Genomic DNA, 23,311 nt, shown 5'->3' on the forward strand with positions numbered 1-23,311 from the left:
TTTTTGGCAGTCAAAGAGTTAATCCAGGTGTGTCTGGTCATTGTCGTCGTGGTTACTGAGGTCAGGCACCTAGATTAATCAGTTTGTCCAATCATGAGAGACAGGAAATGAAGGAGTGATATTGAGTTCAGGAAGTAGTGGATTTGTGCGAAGAGCCCATTGTCCTCTGTTGCAACACTTTTCACAATTGTCTGTATCACATTAAAAAATCATGGATTTTCCCTCTGTTATACAACTTTGATAACAAATTAACAAAAGGTTGAACTAAAGCAAAAATACAATTGTATAAAAAGAACATCTTTGTTTCTCAAGTGCATTTAACAGAAAACTTTTAAGCTTTACAAAAGTGATAGGTGAAGAAATGTTGAGCCAAATAAGACAAAGAGAAAGAGTGATGGACAGGGGATTAAATTCAGGCATATATTAAATTTTGTGCCCGCTCTGTAATTTACTATATATTTTTTGATTTATTTATGTAATTAAATGACATATCCGTAGGCAGTTATTAATTGAAGGTTTCCTACTGTTTGGAACAGAGAAGTTGTCCATCATCAGGGATCAATGCTCATGTACCTGTATGTCACAATATTTCCTCGGGTGACTGTATCATATATTTAATGTATTACACATGATGGACTACAGAGGCTTTAAATTATGTGGTTTACACAGATAAACACAAAAATCATTGTGGCACACCAATGCATGCAGCCACCTACACAAAAAGCCACATTTAACGTTGTATAGTATAAAGTCATTTATCTGCTTAAAAAAAATGTACAATAGCCTAAGTGTAACCTACCAACTAAAATGAAAATTGCAAACGTTATCCAGATTTATAAAAGTGGAGAGAAACATCTATTTACACACTACAGAGCCATATAATTATTTCCACAGTTTTAAAAAAAATCCTAGAAAAACAAATTTCACATAGATTTGACAATTTTGTTGAGAAACATAATCTGCTAACTGAAAGTCAATATGGTTTTAGAGAAAAAAGATCCACCTCTATGGCAGTAATGGAGCTTGTGGAAGAAATTGCCACAAGTATAGGTAGCAAAGAATTCATAGTTGGGATTTTTATAGACTTAAAAAAAAGCATTTGATACGACAGATTCTATATACCTCTTTGACTGCCAAAAACGTTTAGTAAAATCCTATGGAGGAGTGCCAAAGACGTTCAAAGACGTTTGTTTCAAAACAGAGGTGAAACTAACCATTTTCTATTGTTGATTACTGGAAAACGGAATAAGGTAGAAACAAACTTTTTTTTCTGATGAAAGATGAGAGTCCAATCTTTGATTTGGTAGTATGTGTGTTTCCATAGTCCAAACACATAATTTTCTGTGGACCTTGAAAGATCAGTCAAAATGCTTAAATCGGCTGGCACCCACGGCATCCCTTTTCTGAAAACGTCTGGCAGTCAAAGAGTTAATAGATACCAAATAACAAGTAACACAAATAACAGCACCACAAAAGTGTGGAAAAAGTGCTTCTGTGTTATTGTTGAAGTTCTAAACACCCACTTATTCTCATTATATGTGATTAGGACAATAGCCATCAACAAACAAAAATAATAATCACAGGAAGATTTACAGTGCCTCTTCCCATAAAATGTCAGACTTTTACAGGAAATTGATTCTGCAATGTTTTTCTGGTATTGATAGTTGATGAGAAGTATAATTTGTGCTAAAAACAGTTGAAGTCACATATCAGATGTAGTGTTAAATAATGTCATTAAACTCTCAATTTGACATGTGGAAATGTGCTTAACATCTTCCTCTGACGCCAACAGACTCAGCCTAGGATTATTGTGCTGAAAGCCATCAGAAAACAAGCCTAAAATTACTACATCTGCTTTGTGGAGGTTTTTTTCTGCATACGTCATTTGTGAGTTTAGAGCTATGAAATAAGCGGCATTGTTTGCACTATTTGATGACCATTTCTGCAGGACACAGTTACCGAAATGAACATGCATATAATTGGAGTATGCTTTACTTTTGACAAGACATGTGAAATACACACGCAGACTACATGGACAATCAAATGGCAGACTTAGTGTTCGCTTTTTGGGTCCCAAATGTATTTCATTTTCTAAAAGAAGCAGTGTTTTTTCATGCATGGATGACATGTGAGGTCAGAGAAGCCGCAGAGCTCCGAAGCTCTTCTGACAACAAGAAGCACGTTGACTCTTGTGTAGCATTGACAGTTCAACCAGCCGCGTTCAGACATTTGTTTTCAGTCTCATTGAACCGAAATTCATCACTGGAATGAAGGCTATTATAATGAAGCATATTCAGCACGATCCTGTTACATTCAATCTGTCTGGATTCTTATAACAAAGTAACATGGAATGAGTTTGGCCTTCTTTCTGTCATTGAATTAAATTGATTAATTTTTGTCCTTTCTGTTTAGGGTGATGAAGTCCTGACTGTCATTAAAACCAAAGCTCAGTGGCCAGCATGGCAGCCGCTCAACCTGTAAGTATTACACTCTGCCAAGTATTTTCTGTCAATTATTTACTGTACAGACGCTCCCCACCTTACGAACGAGTTACGTTCCGGACGATCGTTCGTAAGGTGAATTTGTTCGTAAGTTGCTTCAGTGCTATATTTTGTATTATAATTTATGTTTAAAGCCTATATAAGTATATTGAAGGTTTATATAAGTATGTTTAAGGCTTGTACAAGTAACCTGCATTGGTTTGTACTGAAAAAAACGTAATAAAATGGAGAGAATACGTACAGTACTGTACTGTACTACGTATGTTAGAGAGAGAGAGCGAGACACACACACACAGTATGTACATGTACGTAATAAGATAAATAAAATGAAGTTTAACTTACTTTTGGAAGATGTACTCGATGCTTAAGGAGATGATGGAGGAGGAGGAAGAGGAGGATTTTATATCATGAGAGATTCTTCGTCGTCGCTGGAATCGGCTTCAAAAGTTATTTCCTGCTTCATGGGGACCGGCGTTTCTTCCTCCTCCTCCTCGACACGTTGCTGAGCCTCTAATGAGCTCTCACAGCGCCAAGCGTCGTATTAGCGGCGGAAAGAAGCTCTACGCGCAATACAAAATCTAACTTACAGCATTTCTTTCCAAACATTTTTCGACATACTGTACGCGCAGACATGTTCGTATGTACCGTTGTTCGTAACTCGAATGTTCGTAAGTAGGGGAGCGTCTGTATATGTAATCAATGTGCATAACAAGAAACAATAGACTACTCAATGTTGTGCACTCGAAAAACATTATCTTTTAGTTACTCGCCAAAAAAAAAGACTTCAGTTAATTTCATGCCGTCAGTTTTAGGAGTCATGGAGGCAAGCATGCAGGGACAGTTGAGGCACAACACAACCAGGAGTGCAGCAAGAAAGAAAAAAAAAATCTTAAAAGTATAACGTTGCTAGGGTAAAAATCTAGATTGCCTGATTGTGCTAACTTCAGGAGCACAAGGCAAGAAACACTGCTACTGCACAATAAGGACTCAAAAAAAGAGATTTATCCAGGCCTATGTTAAGAGTCTACTCTGCATCCCCAAAAATCTCTATAAAGTCTCTCTCTCTCTCTTTTTTTTTATTTTTAATTTCCTCCTTATTTTGCTCCAGACGGTCACCTCCATCGGCTGAGTTCTCTGTAGACCAGACCCGGCACCTGATGTCCTTCCTTACCATGCTCGGGCCCAGTCCTGATTGGAATGTGGGGCTGTCAGGAGAGGACCTATGTACCAAAGAGTGTGGCTGGGTCCAGCGGCTAGTGACAGACCTTATTCCCTGGGATGCCGGCACTGATGGTGGTATCACATACGAAGTAATTTCATTTAATTACAATTTGACTTGCCTTCTACAACTATGCAGATCGGATACTTGCTGCTTAACCCATTAAGGCCTAATGCGCCTGGCAAAACATGCCTCTAAAACCTATGGGTGACTTTAGTATCACCCCCGAAAACCTGAAGTTTCCCTGGAAATTCAACAATATTGTCAATGCCTACTAAATAATTGATATCTCAGTTCCGGAAGCAGATAGAAACATTATTTTTTTTTTTTCAGAACTTACACCTGTGCTGGTCACACAAACCTTTTAAGTTTATTCTTATTAGAAACTTTCAATATATATATATATATATATATATATATATATATATATATATTTTTTTTTATATAATTTTTAGTTTTTTAAATCAACAAACAACTGTGTCGCATCTGCGGGTGTATTCACGTTCAACACTGGAGCGCAGTTGTAATAACCTCAGGGAATCGAGTGGTAATTATTCGTCATCCATTCTGTTACAAAGCCGTCAAACTTTTCAACATCCCCATTGTCTACAAACGTATTTCTTAACAATATGTCACTGTCGACTGGTTACACTGATTTGAAGACCTCCCGTGCCGCCGTTATTTATTTCAACTCCCGCGAATCTGCGTCAGCCATGAATGTTCGAATAAAATTCCAGGACATGCTATGAGGCCCATGTCACCCTCTCGTGTATATTCTGATGCATTTCATCGGCTAAGAGACCAACAATTGTTAAAAAAAAGAAAGAAAAAAGACGTATCTGCTCTCCTGGCTTCAAAGGGAGAAGATCGCTACCGGCTCTAGTGGTAGAAATGCGGCAATGCGCTCCTGGCCTTAAAAGGAACCCCGACAGTCATGACTAGTTTGCTCTATAAAATGTATTTGGTTGTTATTAGCATAACTATGAGATTCATTTTTCAAAAATTATTTCCAGTTGAATACATTTTGTAGAAACGTTATTTGTACGTACGCTGCCATTGTTATTCACGTCGCAAGGTATTCAGTGAATAGTGATGTAGAACGGCGGCTCGGTTTCTGCCGAGCAATGTGAAACGCTTATAAAGAAAGCAAGGCAAGCATCTGTAGCGTTTCTAAAGAAACGATCAAAACTCTTGAACGTGTCTGGTGAATGAGGAGAGCACGGCGTGGGGGGAGGGTGACTCTCCCAATCGCGTGTTGTTTCTTTAGGAACGCTACGAGGCTTACCTTGCTTTCTTTATAAGCGTTTCACATTGCTCGGCAGAGACCGAGCCGCCTTTTTAAAGGGTTAAACACACGAGAGAATCGATAGCCAAATAGACAAAGGGAGTTTGCAGTGATTTTTTTTTTTTCATATTCTATCGTCAATTAGCCACATTAAGAATTGTTTCTGTTAGGTTGATTAACTTTTAAGTAGCTATATGCAGTACAAATATTCACACGGTGGGTCTTCTTTACAGGAAATTACTTGTAAAATATAAACATACAGTGGAAGCCCAATTTAACACAGCTCTAATCAGAAAGCAAGGAGAATTATCACGATCACTACAAATGTCCACTATAAGTTTTATGTTTTAGTTGGATTTTATTAAAATCAAATATCAACCCTGTTAGGCTTCACAAGTTTTCAGATGCAAAGACAAGTGCGGTTGGTCTGTCTTAAGCTCATCTCCCGTGCCCTCTCCATCCCAATGCGTGCAGTGCATATTTGAAATGACTGACTTGTAAATATGTAAATAATAATAATAATAATAATATGGTTATGTTGCTTATGCATTATGTTGAATGCAAAACAAAAAACATGGAGAACCATTAAATTGTTTTTATTTTCATTATGTGGCCAAAATTTCCGAAAATTAGCAGCCTAATTACTACAAACGTTGGACACTTTTAGTTGATTCAACTTAGTGAGTCAGTGTAATCAAGTAATTATGGAATCAAGTTGTTTTGGTATCAAGTACAGCTCCAAATAGAACAGAGACTCAGCAAAATATGTATAGGCCTATCTAGGATGCTTGTAGCCTGATGTTAAAAACTAGGAGGCATATGCTCAAATTGTTATCAATCCTACAGTGTTTACCTGCTTAGGATGTAAATATCCACAAATTAAAGCTGAAAGTCTGAAGTTAAAGCACATCTTGTGCATTTCATTTCAAATCCGTTATGATGGTGTACTGATTAGAGTCTAAAAGATAAGATCTGTGTGTTCTTGCCCCATGAAGGAAGAGATGAAGATGTTATTTTATGTATGAGCTGATCTCATCACGTATGATTACCTTCATGGGTCAAATCATCAGGGTTAATTTGAGATTCTTCTGTATATTGCAATTTATTACCTGTCTCACAGTTTCAGTCAAAACTGAGCTTTACGAACTTAAAGCATAGACATCTTTGATGAGCTCTTGAATTGCATAAGATCTTTTTGGGTAGTGAGAAGTATGACATACTATTGTAATACAACAAATTGACAAAATGCCCCTATAACAAAACAGCAACTTTTCATGAGATCAGTTATTGCTGAGAATATCCAATATCCATTGTAGATCCCTGTAGTACTAGTACATCCATAAATGCTGCCTTTGCGTCTTTAATATAGATCCCGAGTGTATGTGTGTCTGAGACAGGACAACATTGTAACGAGTTCAATTTTGCGCCGCTATTTCATCCCCATGTTCCACACATTATACAATACACTTTCAGACACACCATAGTTTACAGTTATATAGTTTTTACATAACCATTTAGAGTAGTTTTCATCCAATACTTTTTTCATTACATTTTGAATCTGCTTTTGTATTTTGATATATCAAAGCAAGATTGGGATTAAATTGAGGCAATCTGGAATGCTCAGTTGTTTCTTCCAAAACTTGTTAAAAAATAAAATCTGTTCTGATTATAAGTAAAAATAGCACTCTTTATTATTTTCAATTATAAATACATAGTAATAGTTACATTAAACAGAAAGTAAAAAAAACTGTTTGTATGTCATGATTTAATGCTGCAACCCACATGATTGTGCTACTCCCCCGGGTATGCCGTCCTTGGCCGCCGTGAGGTAGTATAACGCCATACACTCATACAGACCCAAACAAAGTGTAGAATAGACTTTTTACTGTACTGCTACTATAATTGACTCAGTAAAATGCTGTAATAATATAAAATTTTCATAGAAGATAAAGAATATATGCCTGTGAATGTGTAGCCTATGGCGATAATCCGGTGTGGTTTGTTTACATGCATGTGTCCCATGTGATGTTCATTAACATGCACTATTCCGATTCGATAAATAAATACAAACATAAATACAATGTGTAGTCATCAATGTGTTGCTCAACCGCTATGGCGGTTTGATTGTTTGTTTTGTTAGCATTGTTGTTAGCTAAGTGGAAAGCATGACTATGTTGTTTTAAATACACAACATCATTTTCTTAGTTTTATGTTTGTGTGATAGTGAACTGGGTGTGACATTAGACAGCATGGAGCCTCTGTTGTGATAAACTGTTCACTATTTACCCAACCGCTACTTATTGTGAATTGAGTTGAATCGATTTCACTGCCACCCTACAGCGCTTGTATCTTAAGTTTGAGCTCACAAGTCAAAGCAAATATTGGGCCGAATGACAGCTCGTATCTAAAAAATCGTGTTCACCCAAGGCACCACTGTGCACTTATCAACGGGGTTTATTTCCACACATCAAATCATAACTTAAGCAAAAATATTTGTTGAACAACAACTTAGAGATGGATGACCAATTACCACCTTTCCTTTCTGTCTTTCTTTTTAGTCGCCAAACAAGCCCATCATTCCCCAAGAGAAAATCCGACCTTTAACTAGTTTGGATCACCCTCAGAGCCCCTTCTATGACCCTGAGGGGGGAGCGATTACCCCTGTGGCCAGGGTAGTGGTGGAGCGTATCGCCAGAAAGGTAAAAAAAAAAAAGTCTCTGTTTTTACTTCAGCAGTGAATAATAAATGTTTTTGTTCTTTAATTGAAACCACCCAGTTTATATTAGTGACATAGGTCATAACAATTCAAGAAAACCTGTGGTAGCTTTTGGATAGGAACATGTATATGTCCTGGCGGCCCCACGACTCTGGCTGGATTTTGAAGTGTTCGGTTTAGGTGAACGGTATGGGAATTCTTTTTTTTTTTTTTACACGCACGCACGCACGCACACACACACACACACACACTCACATACAAAAAAATTAAATAAATTTATATATATATATATATAAAAAATTAAAAAAAAAAAAAAAAAGGGAGAACAATGATGATGACATGTCAAATGATCAATACTGAACTCTCCCCAAAGAAGATAGAAAAAAAAAAAAAGGAACATGTATATGTATATCGGATTGTCCTCGCAGTGGCAGCCACTCAGCCGGCCACAGAATCACTCATGTCGTAATTCACACAGCTTTGTGGAATACGTTGAACTTGTCAAATCGCAGGGATTTTTTTTTTTACCCACAACACCAGCCTTCTCCATTTGAAATCAATTGCATGTCATTTGCCTTTGATGATGTGTTGGTTGGTATATGAGGGGTATTCTTAGTGTTTCATCCCAGTTGTCCTTGTTTTTACACAGGGTGAGCAGTGCAACGTGGTGCCAGACAGCATTGATGACATTGTTGCAGACATTGGTCAGGAGGAAACGGAGAAAGGTAAAGTAGAGGGAACTGACATGAATCATAACAGCAACAGAGAAAACAATAAAAACGTAAACAGTTAAAACAGTTACCAATTGCACTGACCCTGCAGGTTGGTGCAAACTCATGATGATTAGGAGGCCAGTGGCTGACAGGGCCCTAAAAAAGTCAAATGTTTTCATCAAAATAGCCCAAGGGCATTTTGACCCAGCAGATTGGGTTGAAGGTTGGATTTGGGCGAACTGAAGAGCTTAAGGTGGTCAACTTTTTTAACAGTTTTGTGTACTGAAGCTGAAGTAAATGTCATTTTAAGGAAATGTCAGAGGTGACTGGATAGCTCAGTGGGTAACACAGCTGACACAGAGATCAGGGTTCACCTTGTGACCCCCAACAGGAGAAAGTTGGTAATAAAATGTCTATTAACTCATTCACTGCCATTGACGGCTATAGACGTCAAAAATTCATTTGAACTATTTTTATTAGTTTCACATTTTTTCCACTTTTGTTAATAAGAGTATGAAAACCTAGAAAAAAAAATATTGTACATTTAGAACAGATATAAAATTTGTGATTAATACCCCTAATTTTTAAATAACATTTTCTTTTCTTTTTTAATTAGGTGCATCAGGCGATTACATTTTTTAATTGTAATTAATCGCATGACTTCAATAGTTAACTCACGATTAATCACAAATTTTATATCTGTTCTAAATGTACACTACATTTTTAATCACATAACTTCACTAGTTAATCACAAATTTTATATCTGTTCTAAGTGTACAATACATTTTTTTCTAGGTTTTCATACTCTTGTTAATAAAAGTGGAAAAAAAAGATTAAACTAATAGAAATAGTTCAAATACATTTTTGACATCTATAGTCGTCATTGGCAGTGAATGAGTTAATTTCAAGCACCTCTTTACTGATAACCTGTTAACCCCTCTTGCTAGCTTTAACTCCTGTGTATAGTTTTACTCTTTGTTAGATCAAAATCTTGACCCAATGTGCTAAGTCAAATCCTCAACCCAATATCCTGGTTATAGACAAAGGCTTGGTCCCTATTAGACCTGGGTCTGGGTTAGCTATTTACTTTTGACCCAGCATAATGGATGTGCAAGAGGTTTGTTTACTAGTTTAATTTCTGGAAGGGACAAATGACCAACAACAAAGTTTACTTGTGATGTTTGACTTGATCTAATGTGATGACTAAAGATGCAATATTCCACAGATGAGATTAAATAACGGATGAGCTGCATATACATTTTATTTAACATTGCATATATTTTCCTTTGTGGCCTCCACCAAGCCAATGTCCTGGTTTTCTGTCCTAGATGACACCCCTGAGACTTGTATCTACTCTGGTTGGTCTCCCTGGTCGGCCTGTAGCAGTGCATCATGTGAAAAAGGTCGACGGATGAGGCAGAGGATGCTCAAGGCCCAGCTAGACCTCAGCGTTCCGTGTCCCCACACTCAAGATTTCCAGCCCTGCATGGGCCCTGGATGCAGTATGCAGGGTGAGTTCTCTGACACTATAAAAGCCAGGTGACCCGAACACTTTCTTAAAGGGAAAGTCAACACCAAAAAATCTTTACAGTAACATGTTGTACTGTACGTGCTAGTCTAAATTTTTTATTTTGATTAATATTGAGTTTGTGGAATATTAATTGGGCAGCCAAATCCACTTGTTTTTATCCAGCTCACGGGGGGCCATTTTGCTACTTGCTGTTGTCAATTTCAGCCAACAGCAAGTGGCAAAATGGCCGCCCCTGAGATGGATCTAAAAATTATTTAAAAAGTGGATTTTGTTGTTTTATTTGAATTACACAAATGCAATTTTAATCAGAACGCTGTGTTTAGACTAGTAGGGCTGCATAGAAAATATTATAAAAATTTTGGTGGATGACTTCCCCTTCAAATTGATCTAACCCCATGAAGTTGTAAATTTATTCATTCCAGCACTGCTACATAAAACAGTAATTCAATGAAATTTTATTCAATCAACATATCCACCAAAAGCAATAATTTTGATGAATGTCTCACTTTTGAATACTTTTTACAGCTACTTTCAGCTCTTCTGCACTAACTGTCATTTAATGAAATGATGATCTTGTTTACTTTAGCGCATCATTATCCAAGGAAAAGATACTTTCTCCTGTTTTGATCTTGTCAGAGTTGCAAGGTGGTTCGCTGCTATTAAGAAGCCTGAAATTGATATGCCAATTAAAGCGTAGCTATTTATCTTGTGTTGACAGGGATTTGGTTTATTTTGGCTTAAGCTAATGGAATAGAGTGGAATAACAAAGCTGCTGCCTTAATTATTTTTTACTGCTTGGCTGAATTGTTTGATCCTAACATTTAATTGGGGCCACGTTTGTTTTGAGCGATTATAATAATTTTTATATTAGCGATTATAAAAGTTTGAATTAACAGATGCTACGGCGTGAATCAGGTAGCCTCTCTGTGAACGCCTGTCTAAGAGGTGTCAGGATTTTATTCCAGAAGTTGATTGTTTATGATGAGAATGTCATACAAAGCTGTTGATCCATAATTAGACAGTGATGCTGGCAGCACCTTAATTACTTGACAGAATAATAAAAGATGGATCAGTTATTTTTTTTTTCCCCCTCAGGTGCTTCCTTTACAAACGATCCTACCTCAGAAGAAAACACCACATATATATGTGCATATCATTTGCAGTCGTGTCTTTAAATGCACAAATAAATGTAAGGCAAAGGAAATCTGACGTACTCTTACTGCACACTTTGTCTCTTACTTAAAATTCCTCTACTAACTGGTGACTTTAGTGATATAAAGGTTGTATTAATGAAAGTAAATTCAAATGGCATCTCATAAATGCAGTCCTTTTGCATTTACAGAAATTGAACATATGAAGGACACACAATTGAATAAAAATGGCCAGTGCAAGGATGCTTTTGCATAAATGGATGAATCACTTTCAAACAAATGGCAACCTTTCATTTCATTCATCTAACCATTTTTATTTATGTTCATATCTAAGGCTTCAAAATACAAGAACAATTATTGCATTGCATGACACTTTATCTCACCCACCTAAAAAAAAGAAAGAAAAAAAGTGGAGTAGAGCTAAGAGGTTCTATGATAAATGTAGCAGTTATCTGCCAACCAGGTGAGGCTGCAGTAATTATCTGGTCCCCCTTCCACCTAATGCCAAATGAAAACAAAGAGGGTTGTTGGTGTCGGTGTGTGCCTGATGACAAGAATACTTCAAGGGAACAAGGCAGTATGAGCATAACAATGTCCACCCTCTCTAAATTGGGGATTTGATGCTTTGATGCTCTCATCTCTAACATTTTAGGGATGGAATACAGTTTGTGTGAGTGATTTGGTTCCTCAGGCAATCCTTATGCAAATTAACTCATTCACTGCCAATGACGACTATAGATGTCAAAAATTGATTTGAACTATTTCTATTAGTTTAATCTTTTTTTCCACTTTTGTTAACAAGAGTATGAAAACCTAGAAAAAAATGTATTGTACACTTAGAACAGATATAAAATTTGTGATTAACTAGTGAAGTTATGTGATTAAAAATGTATTGTACATTTAGAACAGATATAAAATTTGTGATTAATTGTGAGTTAACTATTGAAGTCATGCGATTAATTAACTCTTTGACTGCCAAAAACGTTAAATAACGTTTAGTAAAATCCTATGGAGGAGTGCCAAAGACGTTAAAAGACGTTTGTTTCAAAACAGAGGTGAAACTAACCATTTTCTATTGTTGATTACTGAAAAACGGAATAAGGTAGAAACAAACTTTTTTTTTCTGATGAAAGATGAGAGTCCAATCTTTCATTTGGTAGTATGTGTGTTTCCATAGTCCAAACACATAATTTTCTGTGGACCTTGAAAGATCAGTCAAAATGCTTAAATCAGCTGGCACCCACGGCATCCCTTTTCTGAAAACGTTTGGCAGTCAAAGAGTTGAAATTAAAAAATGTAATCGCCTGATGCCCCTAATTAAAAAAGAAAAGAAAATATTATTTAAAAATTAGGGGTATTAATCACAAATTTTATATCTGTTCTAAATGTACAATATTTTTTTTTCTAGGTTTTCATACTCTTATTAACAAAAGTGGAAAAAATGTGAAACTAATAAAAATAGTTCAAATGAATTTTTGACGTCTATAGCCGTCAATGGCAGTGAATGAGTTAACAGAACCTCAAAGATCTGAAAATCTGAAGTGTGCATTGCGTTTGCTGCTATTTTTGCATATGCATGTAGGTGTCAAGTAAGCGCGCTTACTTTTAGCATTTTATAGTGTGCCTGTATAATTAGAATAGACAAAATGATTAATGTCATAATATGCCTTTTTAACTGTCCATCAAAAAGTTATACCCGTTATATCTGCAAACTAATATTATGCAGGGTAAAATGTAGCCTGGAAATCCAGACTCACTCGTGGCTTTGCCGGAGAGTGAGTCAGGTCAACTGCCCTATTAATCGCATTTCTGAGGCGGGGCAAACCTGAGCTAACAGACAGTGGGCTGAAACAATGAGCGAAGAGCAGACGTGACGTAAGAAAAGCGACTCGTTGAAGTCGACAAAGTAAAAATCCAACATGGTTACTAGCCGAAGAGAGACAGTAGTGAATGACGTCGTTGTTGAATGTCGTTGCGGGAAAAACTTGATGACTGGAGAGTGACGTTGCTCGCGAAGACGACGTCACGCAAATAGACGAATTTGATTGGGCCGTCCTGTTTTATTATCAACTTTAATATATATTTCAATATGCCGTCCTTGCACAGCTATGGGTTGGGTTCACACATAGACACGAAAGATCCGGATGGAAGGCGATCTCCAAGAACACAGAGAGCGAGAACACAGTATTGATCTGTGATCACTCTGGCCAACTTTAAATCATCCCCTCATGGATGGTCTACTCGTAATTTGCGCTCTTCGATCTTATGCGTGTACTCCAGCAAGTTTATTTCTTTTTCCGCATTGTCAAAGACTGGGCACCTCTAGTGTGCTGGCATAAAAGGGAATGGTGGGAAGCTAGCTAGCTAGATGACAATCTTATCGTCTGTGTTCACACCCACAACGGTGCTAATGCTGGTTTCTTACAGTGCACGTCTGCAAAAATACTAAAAGAAAGAAAGCTCCAGCTAGATGAATTAAATAACTTCCTGTTTTGATGTGCAGAGCCATCAACATGCATGATGTCAGAGTGGATAGGCTGGTCGGCCTGCAGTGTTTCCTGTGGGATGGGAATGCGGTCCAGAGAGCGTTACATTAAACAGTACCCTGAGGATGGATCGCTCTGCCAACTCAACACAGAGGAGATAGAGAAGTGCGTCGTCAATGAAGAATGCTGTGAGTTTCTCATGACTTTATTGTATGTGTGCAGGTGGTGGACAAGAATTGGGCATTCTCTATTCCTCTGATTTAACCCTATAAAGCTAAATGTATCATATTAAATGCAAGTCATTTTGAGCCCTCTATTACATGAATATAATATTTTTTTTCCCCATTAAAAACCAGACGTTTGTGATCTGACATGCAATGCACGGATAATCCATTATAAGGCAGTATCACCCAGCTGATGTTTTTCCAGCGAAGATACTGGGAAATGTTCTTTCTGATTTTTGGAAATATTCATATGTTTGATATGTCTGTTTATTATTATATTTTTGACAGTTAAAAATTTGCGAATTTAAAGCATTGTGACTGGATGTGTCAAATATGACACAAATTAAAAGTCATATGTGGAAGTTGATTTAAAAAAAAAAACTTAAATAATCTATTTACAAAGAATCCGAATTTTATTCATATTTCATGGTTCCAGCTTCATAGGGTTACATTTCAATTAATTAACATGACTTCATAGTCAACTGTATGGACAACAGTATGAGGATGCAAATCTTCTAAGAGGAAGGTCTAAATCCCTTTGTCCATTCACCTTGTACTTTAACTGACCGTAGTATTAACTCATGTAAAGTACAGTATAAATTCTTGTCTTTCAACTTTGAGGAAATAGTTTGGATACGGCTGTTTTCTGTTCCAGATGACTGCTTAAAGCATGGTTCGTAAAGTTGTAATTGGATGAGTTTGGTTCAATAAAGAGCACTTTTGGAATAAGCTACAGTGTTTATGAGGTTGCGAGCCAGGGCCCTTTCATCAAGCATCAATGCCTTTCCAAAGGCTGTTCTTCCCAAAAGAACTGGAAGTTTTCATTTTTCAGTTTCTGCTGGTATAATGCTCAGCTTTCCCATGTTTGTGCACTCATTTTAAATGTCATCACAGTGTCTGTTCTGTCAAGGGTATAAGACTTTTGCCATGAAGTGTATTTTTTTGCCGCCCTACAGCAGCCAGCAGCTGTGTGGTAACTGAGTGGGCTGAGTGGGATCCATGCAGTGTGTCCTGTGGGATGGGCATGAGAAGACGAGAGCGCATGGTTAAAATGCCCCCGATTGATGGATCAATGTGTAAAACGGAAGTGGCTGAAGTTGACAAATGCATAATGCCAGAATGCTGTGAGTTACAAAAAAAATGGACTTTCTCTACAATATTAATCAAATCAAACGTAACACACTTTGTCTCACTCTGTAGATAGTTTGTAATTCAATTCCTTGATGTCAATAATGTGTCCATGTGTTTGTTTGCAGATAGCATCCCATGTATGTTGTCACCGTGGTCTGACTGGAGCGAATGTAGCGTCACGTGTGGGCGTGGCCTGCGCACCCGCCAGAGGATGCTGAAGTCGGATCCTGCGGAGTGCACTGAAGAGTTGGAGCAGACTGAGAAGTGCATGCTGCCAGAGTGTCGTAAGTGTCCCACTTGCATTTTGCAGGTTTTTTTTTACTGTTGTTACATTCACAGTGGGTTGTTTTATATGGGGCACAAAAGTTATCCTTTGATCTTGGTACAGTTCTTTTATTCATATCATCATCTCAACTTGCTAAAATAATGGCCAGTCTTTTTTTTTCAGTATTTTTAGAAAGCTTTGCATGAGCCAATCTCATCTCTCTGAAGCAAAATAGTTTCCCAAAAAATTTCAAAAATATTATCCCTGACCTGACTGCTGTTACATATTCTTCATATTGCTGTTGTTTTAATATTCTCTAAGAACCATCATATCATCATCTCAACTTGCTAAAATAATGGCCAGTCTTTTTTTTTTCAGTATTTTTAGAAAGCTTTGCATGAGCCAATCTCATCTCTCTGAAGCAAAATAGTTTCCCCAAAAAATTCCAAAATATTATCCCTGACCTGACTGCTGTGTTACATATTCTTCATATTGCTGTTGTTTTAATATTCTCTAAGAACCAAGACCCTTACACACTGGCGGGCTCTTATAATGATTGGCTGTGTACTGGATTTTATTTAGAGGTATCTGAGTAGATAGACGGCTGAATACTTTTGTGTGGCACTTTGTTTTTAAATTTTTAAATGTAAGAAAAATTATTCAATTATAATGTTCCCTCCATTTCACAATTATGTTTGGTCATTTAAATTAAATCACATTAAAAGACGTGTGTGTTTGTGGTTGTAACGTTACAAAATATGAAAGAGAAGGTTCAAGCGGTATTAGTACTTGTGCAAGATACTATCAAGCCACGTTACCTATGCATACACGCATGTGTGTGTGTGTGTGTACACGTTTCCCTCGTTTCTTCCAGCTACTGACTGCATGGTCTCAGAATGGTCGGAATGGTCCGAGTGTAATAAGTCCTGCGGTAAAGGACACACCATCCGAACCCGCATGGTCAAACTGGAGCCACAGTTCGGGGGCAGCTCCTGTCCCGAGACCATTCAGCGCAAGAAATGCAAGCTCCGCAAGTGCCGATCCAAGCCAAAGGAGGATCGAGGTGAAGGCAAGAGGAGAAGAAGAGGTAAACAGGGACGAGATGCAGTGTTAGAAGAGCAGTCAGGTTGGTCACGAGATTTAAAAGACTCATCAATATGCCGCCTGAGAGTGTTACGAGAAATGCAACTTCTTGTCTTTTGCTCCCAAGGTTGTGGGATGCAGCCATGGAGCAGCTGGACAGACTGCACCAAATCATGTGGAGGAGGCATCCAGGAGCGTTTCATGTTGAAGAAGAAAAGAGAGAAAGGCACTCTGACGGGCAACTGCAAGGACCGGAAGGAGATACGTGCCTGTAACGTCAATCCCTGCTAGGGGGCGCTGTTGTATTATGCAGAGAAGTACTAGGATATATGTGTGCTTCAATGGGTGTCTTTGAAAAATATGTAAACAAATGTTTTGGAAGAATGTTGCGTGTGCAGTGCAGGGTGGGCTGTGTGGTTATTTGGATTTAGTGAAGTGGCTGGAGAGAAGAAGGTGAGGTGAAGCTGACAGGGCTGATTTTTTTTTTCTTTTATACTTTACAGCACTACAGAATTATTCAAGAGTACTAGCACTGTAGCTTTCCTGTATTTTGAGTGTTTTGGCACCTGGGGCATGAGCATAGAGCAGCATTTCAAAAACTGGGATCAGAATGATTTAAAACAATTCTTAACAAAATTGATATCTGCTCAATAGTCGAATGATACAACTTTTTTCACCAAACTGAATCTTTTGATGAACTAGTATCTACAGTCTGTACTTGAAAACACTTCATCTGGTCCCGCTCCAGATTTTTTTTTTTATTTTTACTATCATTATTATAAACCCATTACCACATTTTCAAATAAGAGAAAATTCCTTCAATGGCTTTTGCAGAGCAGTTTTCCTTCTCTCATGTCTCTGCTGATGTGTTACTACTTTTATATGTAGCACATACAGAGAACAATTATGCTGCTCACTTTGTGATCATTCAAATTTTCCAACATTACACAAAGTCATTTAACAATTTACACTCAATTTTCTGATATAGATTATCAGTTAACTACCAAATTAATTTGAAACATTCATTTGTGATCATTTCACTATGATTTGTTGTTTCAGGCACATTTAAAGCATTGGAACAATAGCTTATATTTAACGGACATTAAACCATGTTATAGTTAAATGGATGTGCATTATTTCTTCAACACGATGCAAACACAAGGAGTCAGGAAAGACTAGTTAGTCATATATATACAGTTTATGTCACTGCTGTTTATCTGTCCTATCAGCTGATGTAGCATTGAAACGGCAATATTTCTATCCGACTTGCATGTACAGTCTTGTTTTGTTTTGGTTTGTTTTTTTCCTCTGACAACAGTTCAACTTTACTTTGCATTGTTAAATGAGTCAATCTGCCTTTATCGGTCTGTGAAAAGACAGACAACAACTCAAAAGTGTCAAATTATACTGTGCACATTGTTGGGTTTAATTAAAAAGAATTACATTTAATTGTAATGTGTGCTTTGGCCTTAATTAGGATTAGATTTGTAGTGTGCTTTTTTGTGATGTAGCCTATTAACATTCAGTGTTATTTATCATTACGTAGGAAATTATGTTGTCATCTTTTTCCTGTTTTGATAAATGTGACTATCAAAGCTCTTATGACTGCAGGCATTTTGTGGGGGATTTGCCAGCTAGCACACATTTTTGCTATCACACATTTTTGTTGGGTTTCAAGCCCCTTTTTTTTTTTTTGCTTTTTGTGACTCTTTTGTAAGAAACCACATTTGCAATAAAAACAAAAGTAAATGTCCCTAATTGCATTTGGTGTTATACTGTTTTAATTTTTATGTTTTAAAACCAACACTACTAAACCAAAGACCTAGAGACAACAGATGCGCTATGATGATGCAACAATCCACATAAATTAGCAAATGATCAGTATTCCCACAACCAGTTTTTCCATTCATAATTTAACCAGTTCAATTTAACCAGAGTTGAGTTTACTGTAAACACAAAAGGAGATTAAACCTACACTTTATAATAATAATAATAAACCTACACTTTTCTTTTCTTTCTTTTTTTTTTTTAAATTGCATAAACACTACAAACAGACAAAATTACATAATTATCAACACCTTGCACTGAAGGAGCAAATCGTTGTATCAGATTTCAGAAGTCAGCCTCACAATTTTTGCAGAACAATACACACAATGATTTGCAAAACACTGAACAAACTTGTATACATTAGACACAGATATATATCATAATATCACTTCCTTGCAATTCCTTAGCACTGACTGACAAATCACCACACGCACATTAGCTGTTTCAGCACATGATTGCTTTATTGAAGACAAACCAATCAGGTTTGAGCACTCAAAAAGTGCAGCATGTAAGTTTACCTGATTTCAACCAAAATGGAAGAAGTCAGAATAAGAAAAGTGACGGTGAGACGAATCGGTGGAGGAAGAGCAGGAGGGAGAGGTTGAGGAAGGCCTGAAAAAGGAGAACGTCCTCAAAAAAGAAGAGGGCCACATTTGTCAAATAAAATTTGTGCAACACTAGTTGATAATGTCATCAACCAATGGATTGATGCTCAGGGAGACTAGTCTAAATGTTCAGCCAAATTGTAACAGATTTACACTGGCATCACCTTCCAGCAAGAAAATAGTTTAAAAAAAAGAGTGACAATGAGGATATTGCCTACTATGTTGACTGGTCAGATCCAACGAGGCGATTTATTTTATTCATATTTTGTTTTTGTTTTTTAACACAGTACTGTACATTTAACCTGTAGTACAGTATTTTTATTTGTGTCTTTTTTGTGACACTTTTTGCTGTGATTGTATTGACAGATTTTGGTTATATGAAGAGAAATAAATCATATTTTCAATAGTGTGTAGAATTCATCCGTTGAGTGTTTGTTTTTGTTTTTAATTTAAAAAATATTTTCCTCTCTTCTGAGTATAAAGTTTACCGATACTCAGTTTACTGTTTAGACTGGGACTGAATATAGACCTTTTGCACCGACGTCACGTAATCACGTGACTGTCCTATGATGGACATCGGAAGGAAATGACTGTTGAATGGAGGTGGAAGTTACCCGGAGCGACTTAGTGACTTAGCGGCTGTTATTTTGCAAACTAAAAGTTATTATTGCCCAACGAGCCATGGAATCTACTATTTCAACCGAAGTTTGCCTGTCAATCTAAGTGGCACATTTAGTCTGGACTCATAGAGCGCAATATTTACTTAAATTGGAGATTTCTAGTTTGAAAACAGTCCCTTACCTTCTGTTGCCTGCTGTTTTTACCAAGTTAATGAAATCGCCGACTTTGCCGGAATTCACAGCGAGCTATTTCATTATGTAGTCAATGCCGTCTCCTTGGACTGATTTAAAAGCTTGTCGCTGGCTAAGTCTCTGGGACGAGATGCAATGCTCACACCGGGGGACAATATTCCTCATAATGCAAAGGTAAAACTTGTTTATCATCCTAACAAACTTATTTATACACATTCCGTTCTATATTTAAACGCTGTGATCATGTTATGTTACTATTGACTAGCATGGAACAAATGACTATCGTCAGGACTCAGGGCTGTCAACTTTGGACCAAACCTTGGAGTGAGACATTGGTTGGTCCCCAGTCTGGTGGGCCGGGTTATGGTGTCAGTACCAGATGAGATGCAAGATTGTATCGGGGTTCTTTGGTGGCTTGCACGCCAGCCGATGATGTCATGCTACAGGATATAAGCGGCAATACCGTATTTTGTGGCTTTGTGGAATACAAACCCAGTAGGGTTCCGGGGTCTGCAGGTTACCCTCTGTAGCCTATGAAATGTACTATATAAATAAAGCTGCTTTGCCTTGTCTTGCCTTGTTGGTGATGAAGGTTTATTATGGCAGTAAGAAGCCTATTACAAGCCTTTACCATCATGAACACAAAAAAACATAAGATATTGATAGTAATTCATAATTTCTTGAATTGTTTCTGCCTGTGATTAAGTGCCTTTTGGTTTGAAATTGCCTGCTCAGTCTGGGAGACAGACTTGTCTATAGCACCGGAACCTGACTTTTGGATTCAAGTTTGTGAAAACGCATTTAAAATGACAAAACACACAAATTTACAATTTATCCAATATAAAATTATTCACAGAACATACATTACTCAATATATGATGAAGAAAATGGGACTCTCAGACTCCGACATTTGTCTCCAATGTTTACAAAACACTACAGACACTTATGTTCATGCTTTATGGTTATGTACTCCGGTTATGTATTTCTGGACTAAAGTCTTAGAAAAACTTTCCGCTATTTTGGACTGTAGGATACCTTTATCTCCAAACTTGTGTTTGCTAGGTGACCTAACAACAACTGACTTACCACATAAACAATTTCAATCTACACTTGTAGCCCTTACTATCGCTAAAAAAACAATTCTTGTTAACTGGAAAAATAAACAAACTCTTAATATCGACCAATGGTCTAACCTCCTCATAAATCACATTTTAATGGAAAAAATATCTGCCGCAAATAAAAACCAAATATCAAAATTTATAGAAACATGGTCTAGGTATATAGAATTTTTTAACCTAATTCCGGTTACTTAATTCTGTCTGTTAGCGAGAGCCACTACATCGTGATAACTTATATTGATGTTTCTGCATTTGGCAATTTATTATTATATTATATTATTAGTATGGGATTTTTTTTAATGGGCTTTAGGTGAACTGATGAATACACACACGCTTGCACGCACGCACGCACATACACATACTCACCCACATACAAAAAAATAATAATATATATATATATATATATATGTGTGTATATGTATATATATATGTATATATATTAAAAAAAAAAAAACATTTATTACATTTTTTTTTAATTGATTTGTTTGTTTGTTTTTTTTAAAAAAGGAGAGCAATGATGATGTCAAATCGAATGAACAATACTGAGCTTTCCTGAAAAAAAGAAAAAGAGAGAAAAAAAAAATGAAAATGCCTGCTCAAATAGCGGATCCACCGAGCTTTTAATATTGATGAGCATCCTCTGAACAAGATGGGGGGACTGGTTTCATTCATTCTCATTATATGCTACGACTCAAACAAATAGACACCTCAGAGGCAGAGGTGCTAAATCTAATCAAATGACAGCTTTAGAAGGCTTATTAGATTCACACAAAATGTCTGGCGGTGGAGTAACTAAGTTTCCTTTTGAACTAAATCAAGCATTCTCGGTTCACTTTTCAATGTGGAGTTTGCGTGTTCTACCCATGCTTCAAGTTTGTTTTCTCACAACCTCGGTATCACATCACCTGGGAATGAAAAAACTGCATGTTTTTCACATGGGGGCGGGAGAAGTTTGGGTTTTTTATAAGCATGACTTGCCAAGAATCTAGCACTAAACCACTGCTGCTTTTGAGGTATAATCTCCCCAACAATATTCATACTTTTAAATGATAAATGATTGAAGGACTATTTTTCCATCTTTTGCACGCTGATGTCCACCAACTATTATGGTTTCCTCTGATGTAGAAAAAAAATACCTTATAAAGGATATACATTTTTTATGTAGTTTATTGTTGTTTTGTCTACAAAAATAACAATCAACAAATCTTCCCGTCTTTATATGACAGGCCCAAAACACACGGCATCACAGGGTTCATGTCCTTGCAATGCCTACATTCTCACATATTGCTCAGAAGTATGTCGGCTTCTTCACATATGTGCATCTGGCAAATTGCATTGTGCAGTGTTAAATGGCCTGTAAACTGTAGATAAAGGCATCTGGCGGGGCACTGCTACATGCGGTCCCGTAGGTCATTGCACAACTCAGCGATCTTTTTGCATGGTTGTGACTGAAACACTGATGATTTTTTCCCCCCCCCTCGAGACGAGAAGCCGGAAGAGAGGAGCGTTTGGCACCACAAAGGATGTCTGATATATCTTGTTAAATCATACAGTAGAGTTCACCTCATCTGGTTTTCAGCAGTTGCTTACCAGATTAACAAAAGTAGGAATGACATAACTGAAAGTGAAGGCGAGGGGGATGTTTAAAAAGGAAAGAAAAGAAAGTCCTTATATGTGTCATTGCACATTGTAAATCATATTTATCTATATCTATGTAGGTCTTTTTGTGGCTTGTGATGCAGTGCATTTGCAGGTTTGCAGTGCCACCTGCAGTGTATTCAAGGAATCTGGCCAATGGAGTAATGCAAAAGCCGTGCTCAGCATAAACGAGTACACCCCAACAGGTTTGTAAGGTATATATATATTTATTTATTTATTTATTTATTTATTTATTTATTTATTTTATTTTTTTTATGGAATACTATACTACAATACGTACTCCTACGAATGTAGGCCATTAATTGCAAACAAGATTTGGTAATTAGTACACACACAAAAAGTAGTTGTCTTAACAAATTTGTTAAACAACATTTTGCACAAATAAGTAGAACCAGAAAAAGACTGACAACTTGTTAATTCCAGGTATAGCAGACATGTTGCTATCTATAAAAGTCATGGAGGTCATAGAAAATACTAGATAGATGAAGTCATTTTTGTTGTGAGATTCATTCATTTTTGCATTAGTTAATTTGATTAAACTGTTGATTTTGTAATCTATGCATTCTATTACCAACTTTACTTTCATCTTATGAGTTAAGTGCCTTTTCTAACCAAAAACATTTTGTCAAAATTTTGAAAATTGTTTTAATGTTCATTGAGATATTGAATAAAATCTTAAAATCTTTAGAAGGGGGTGTACACATATGCTGAGCACCAGACACGGCACTCGACATACACTTATCACGCACTGTGTGCAGGGCATCAACTGCCTGGGGGGGGGGCACAAAAAAATCATAATAATAGTAATTATAATAATATAAATTTAGAAAATATAAATACAAGTTTTTAAAGCATAAATTTTTTCGTAAAATTAAATAACTTTTTTGGAGGTACGCGGAGCTAAAGGCAAGTCGAGGCGGTAGGGGGCGAGAGCGCCCAGTTCGTAGCCGGGATCGCTGGTTCGTCCCCCAAATAAATTTGTTAA

General features: G+C 36.9%; 1 protein-coding gene across 1 annotated transcript in view; it reads left to right on the top strand.

Moving 5' to 3' along the window:
- Positions 1 to 18,058, top strand: part of spon1b (spondin 1b) — a 70,886-nt gene extending 52,828 nt beyond the window's left edge. Inside the window, exons 7-16 of the mRNA XM_077569224.1 lie at positions 2,413 to 2,477; positions 3,610 to 3,811; positions 7,564 to 7,704; positions 8,371 to 8,446; positions 9,763 to 9,945; positions 13,620 to 13,790; positions 14,783 to 14,950; positions 15,083 to 15,241; positions 16,097 to 16,348; positions 16,433 to 18,058. Coding sequence (XP_077425350.1) covers positions 2,413 to 2,477; positions 3,610 to 3,811; positions 7,564 to 7,704; positions 8,371 to 8,446; positions 9,763 to 9,945; positions 13,620 to 13,790; positions 14,783 to 14,950; positions 15,083 to 15,241; positions 16,097 to 16,348; positions 16,433 to 16,596 — 1,581 coding nt within the window. The 3' untranslated portion in view covers positions 16,597 to 18,058. The remainder of the gene's footprint in view (positions 1 to 2,412; positions 2,478 to 3,609; positions 3,812 to 7,563; positions 7,705 to 8,370; positions 8,447 to 9,762; positions 9,946 to 13,619; positions 13,791 to 14,782; positions 14,951 to 15,082; positions 15,242 to 16,096; positions 16,349 to 16,432) is intronic.
- Positions 18,059 to 23,311: the final 5,253 nt, after the last annotated feature.

Source organism: Vanacampus margaritifer, chromosome 6, assembly GCF_051991255.1.
Source record: "Vanacampus margaritifer isolate UIUO_Vmar chromosome 6, RoL_Vmar_1.0, whole genome shotgun sequence".
NCBI lineage: Eukaryota > Metazoa > Chordata > Actinopteri > Syngnathiformes > Syngnathidae > Vanacampus > Vanacampus margaritifer.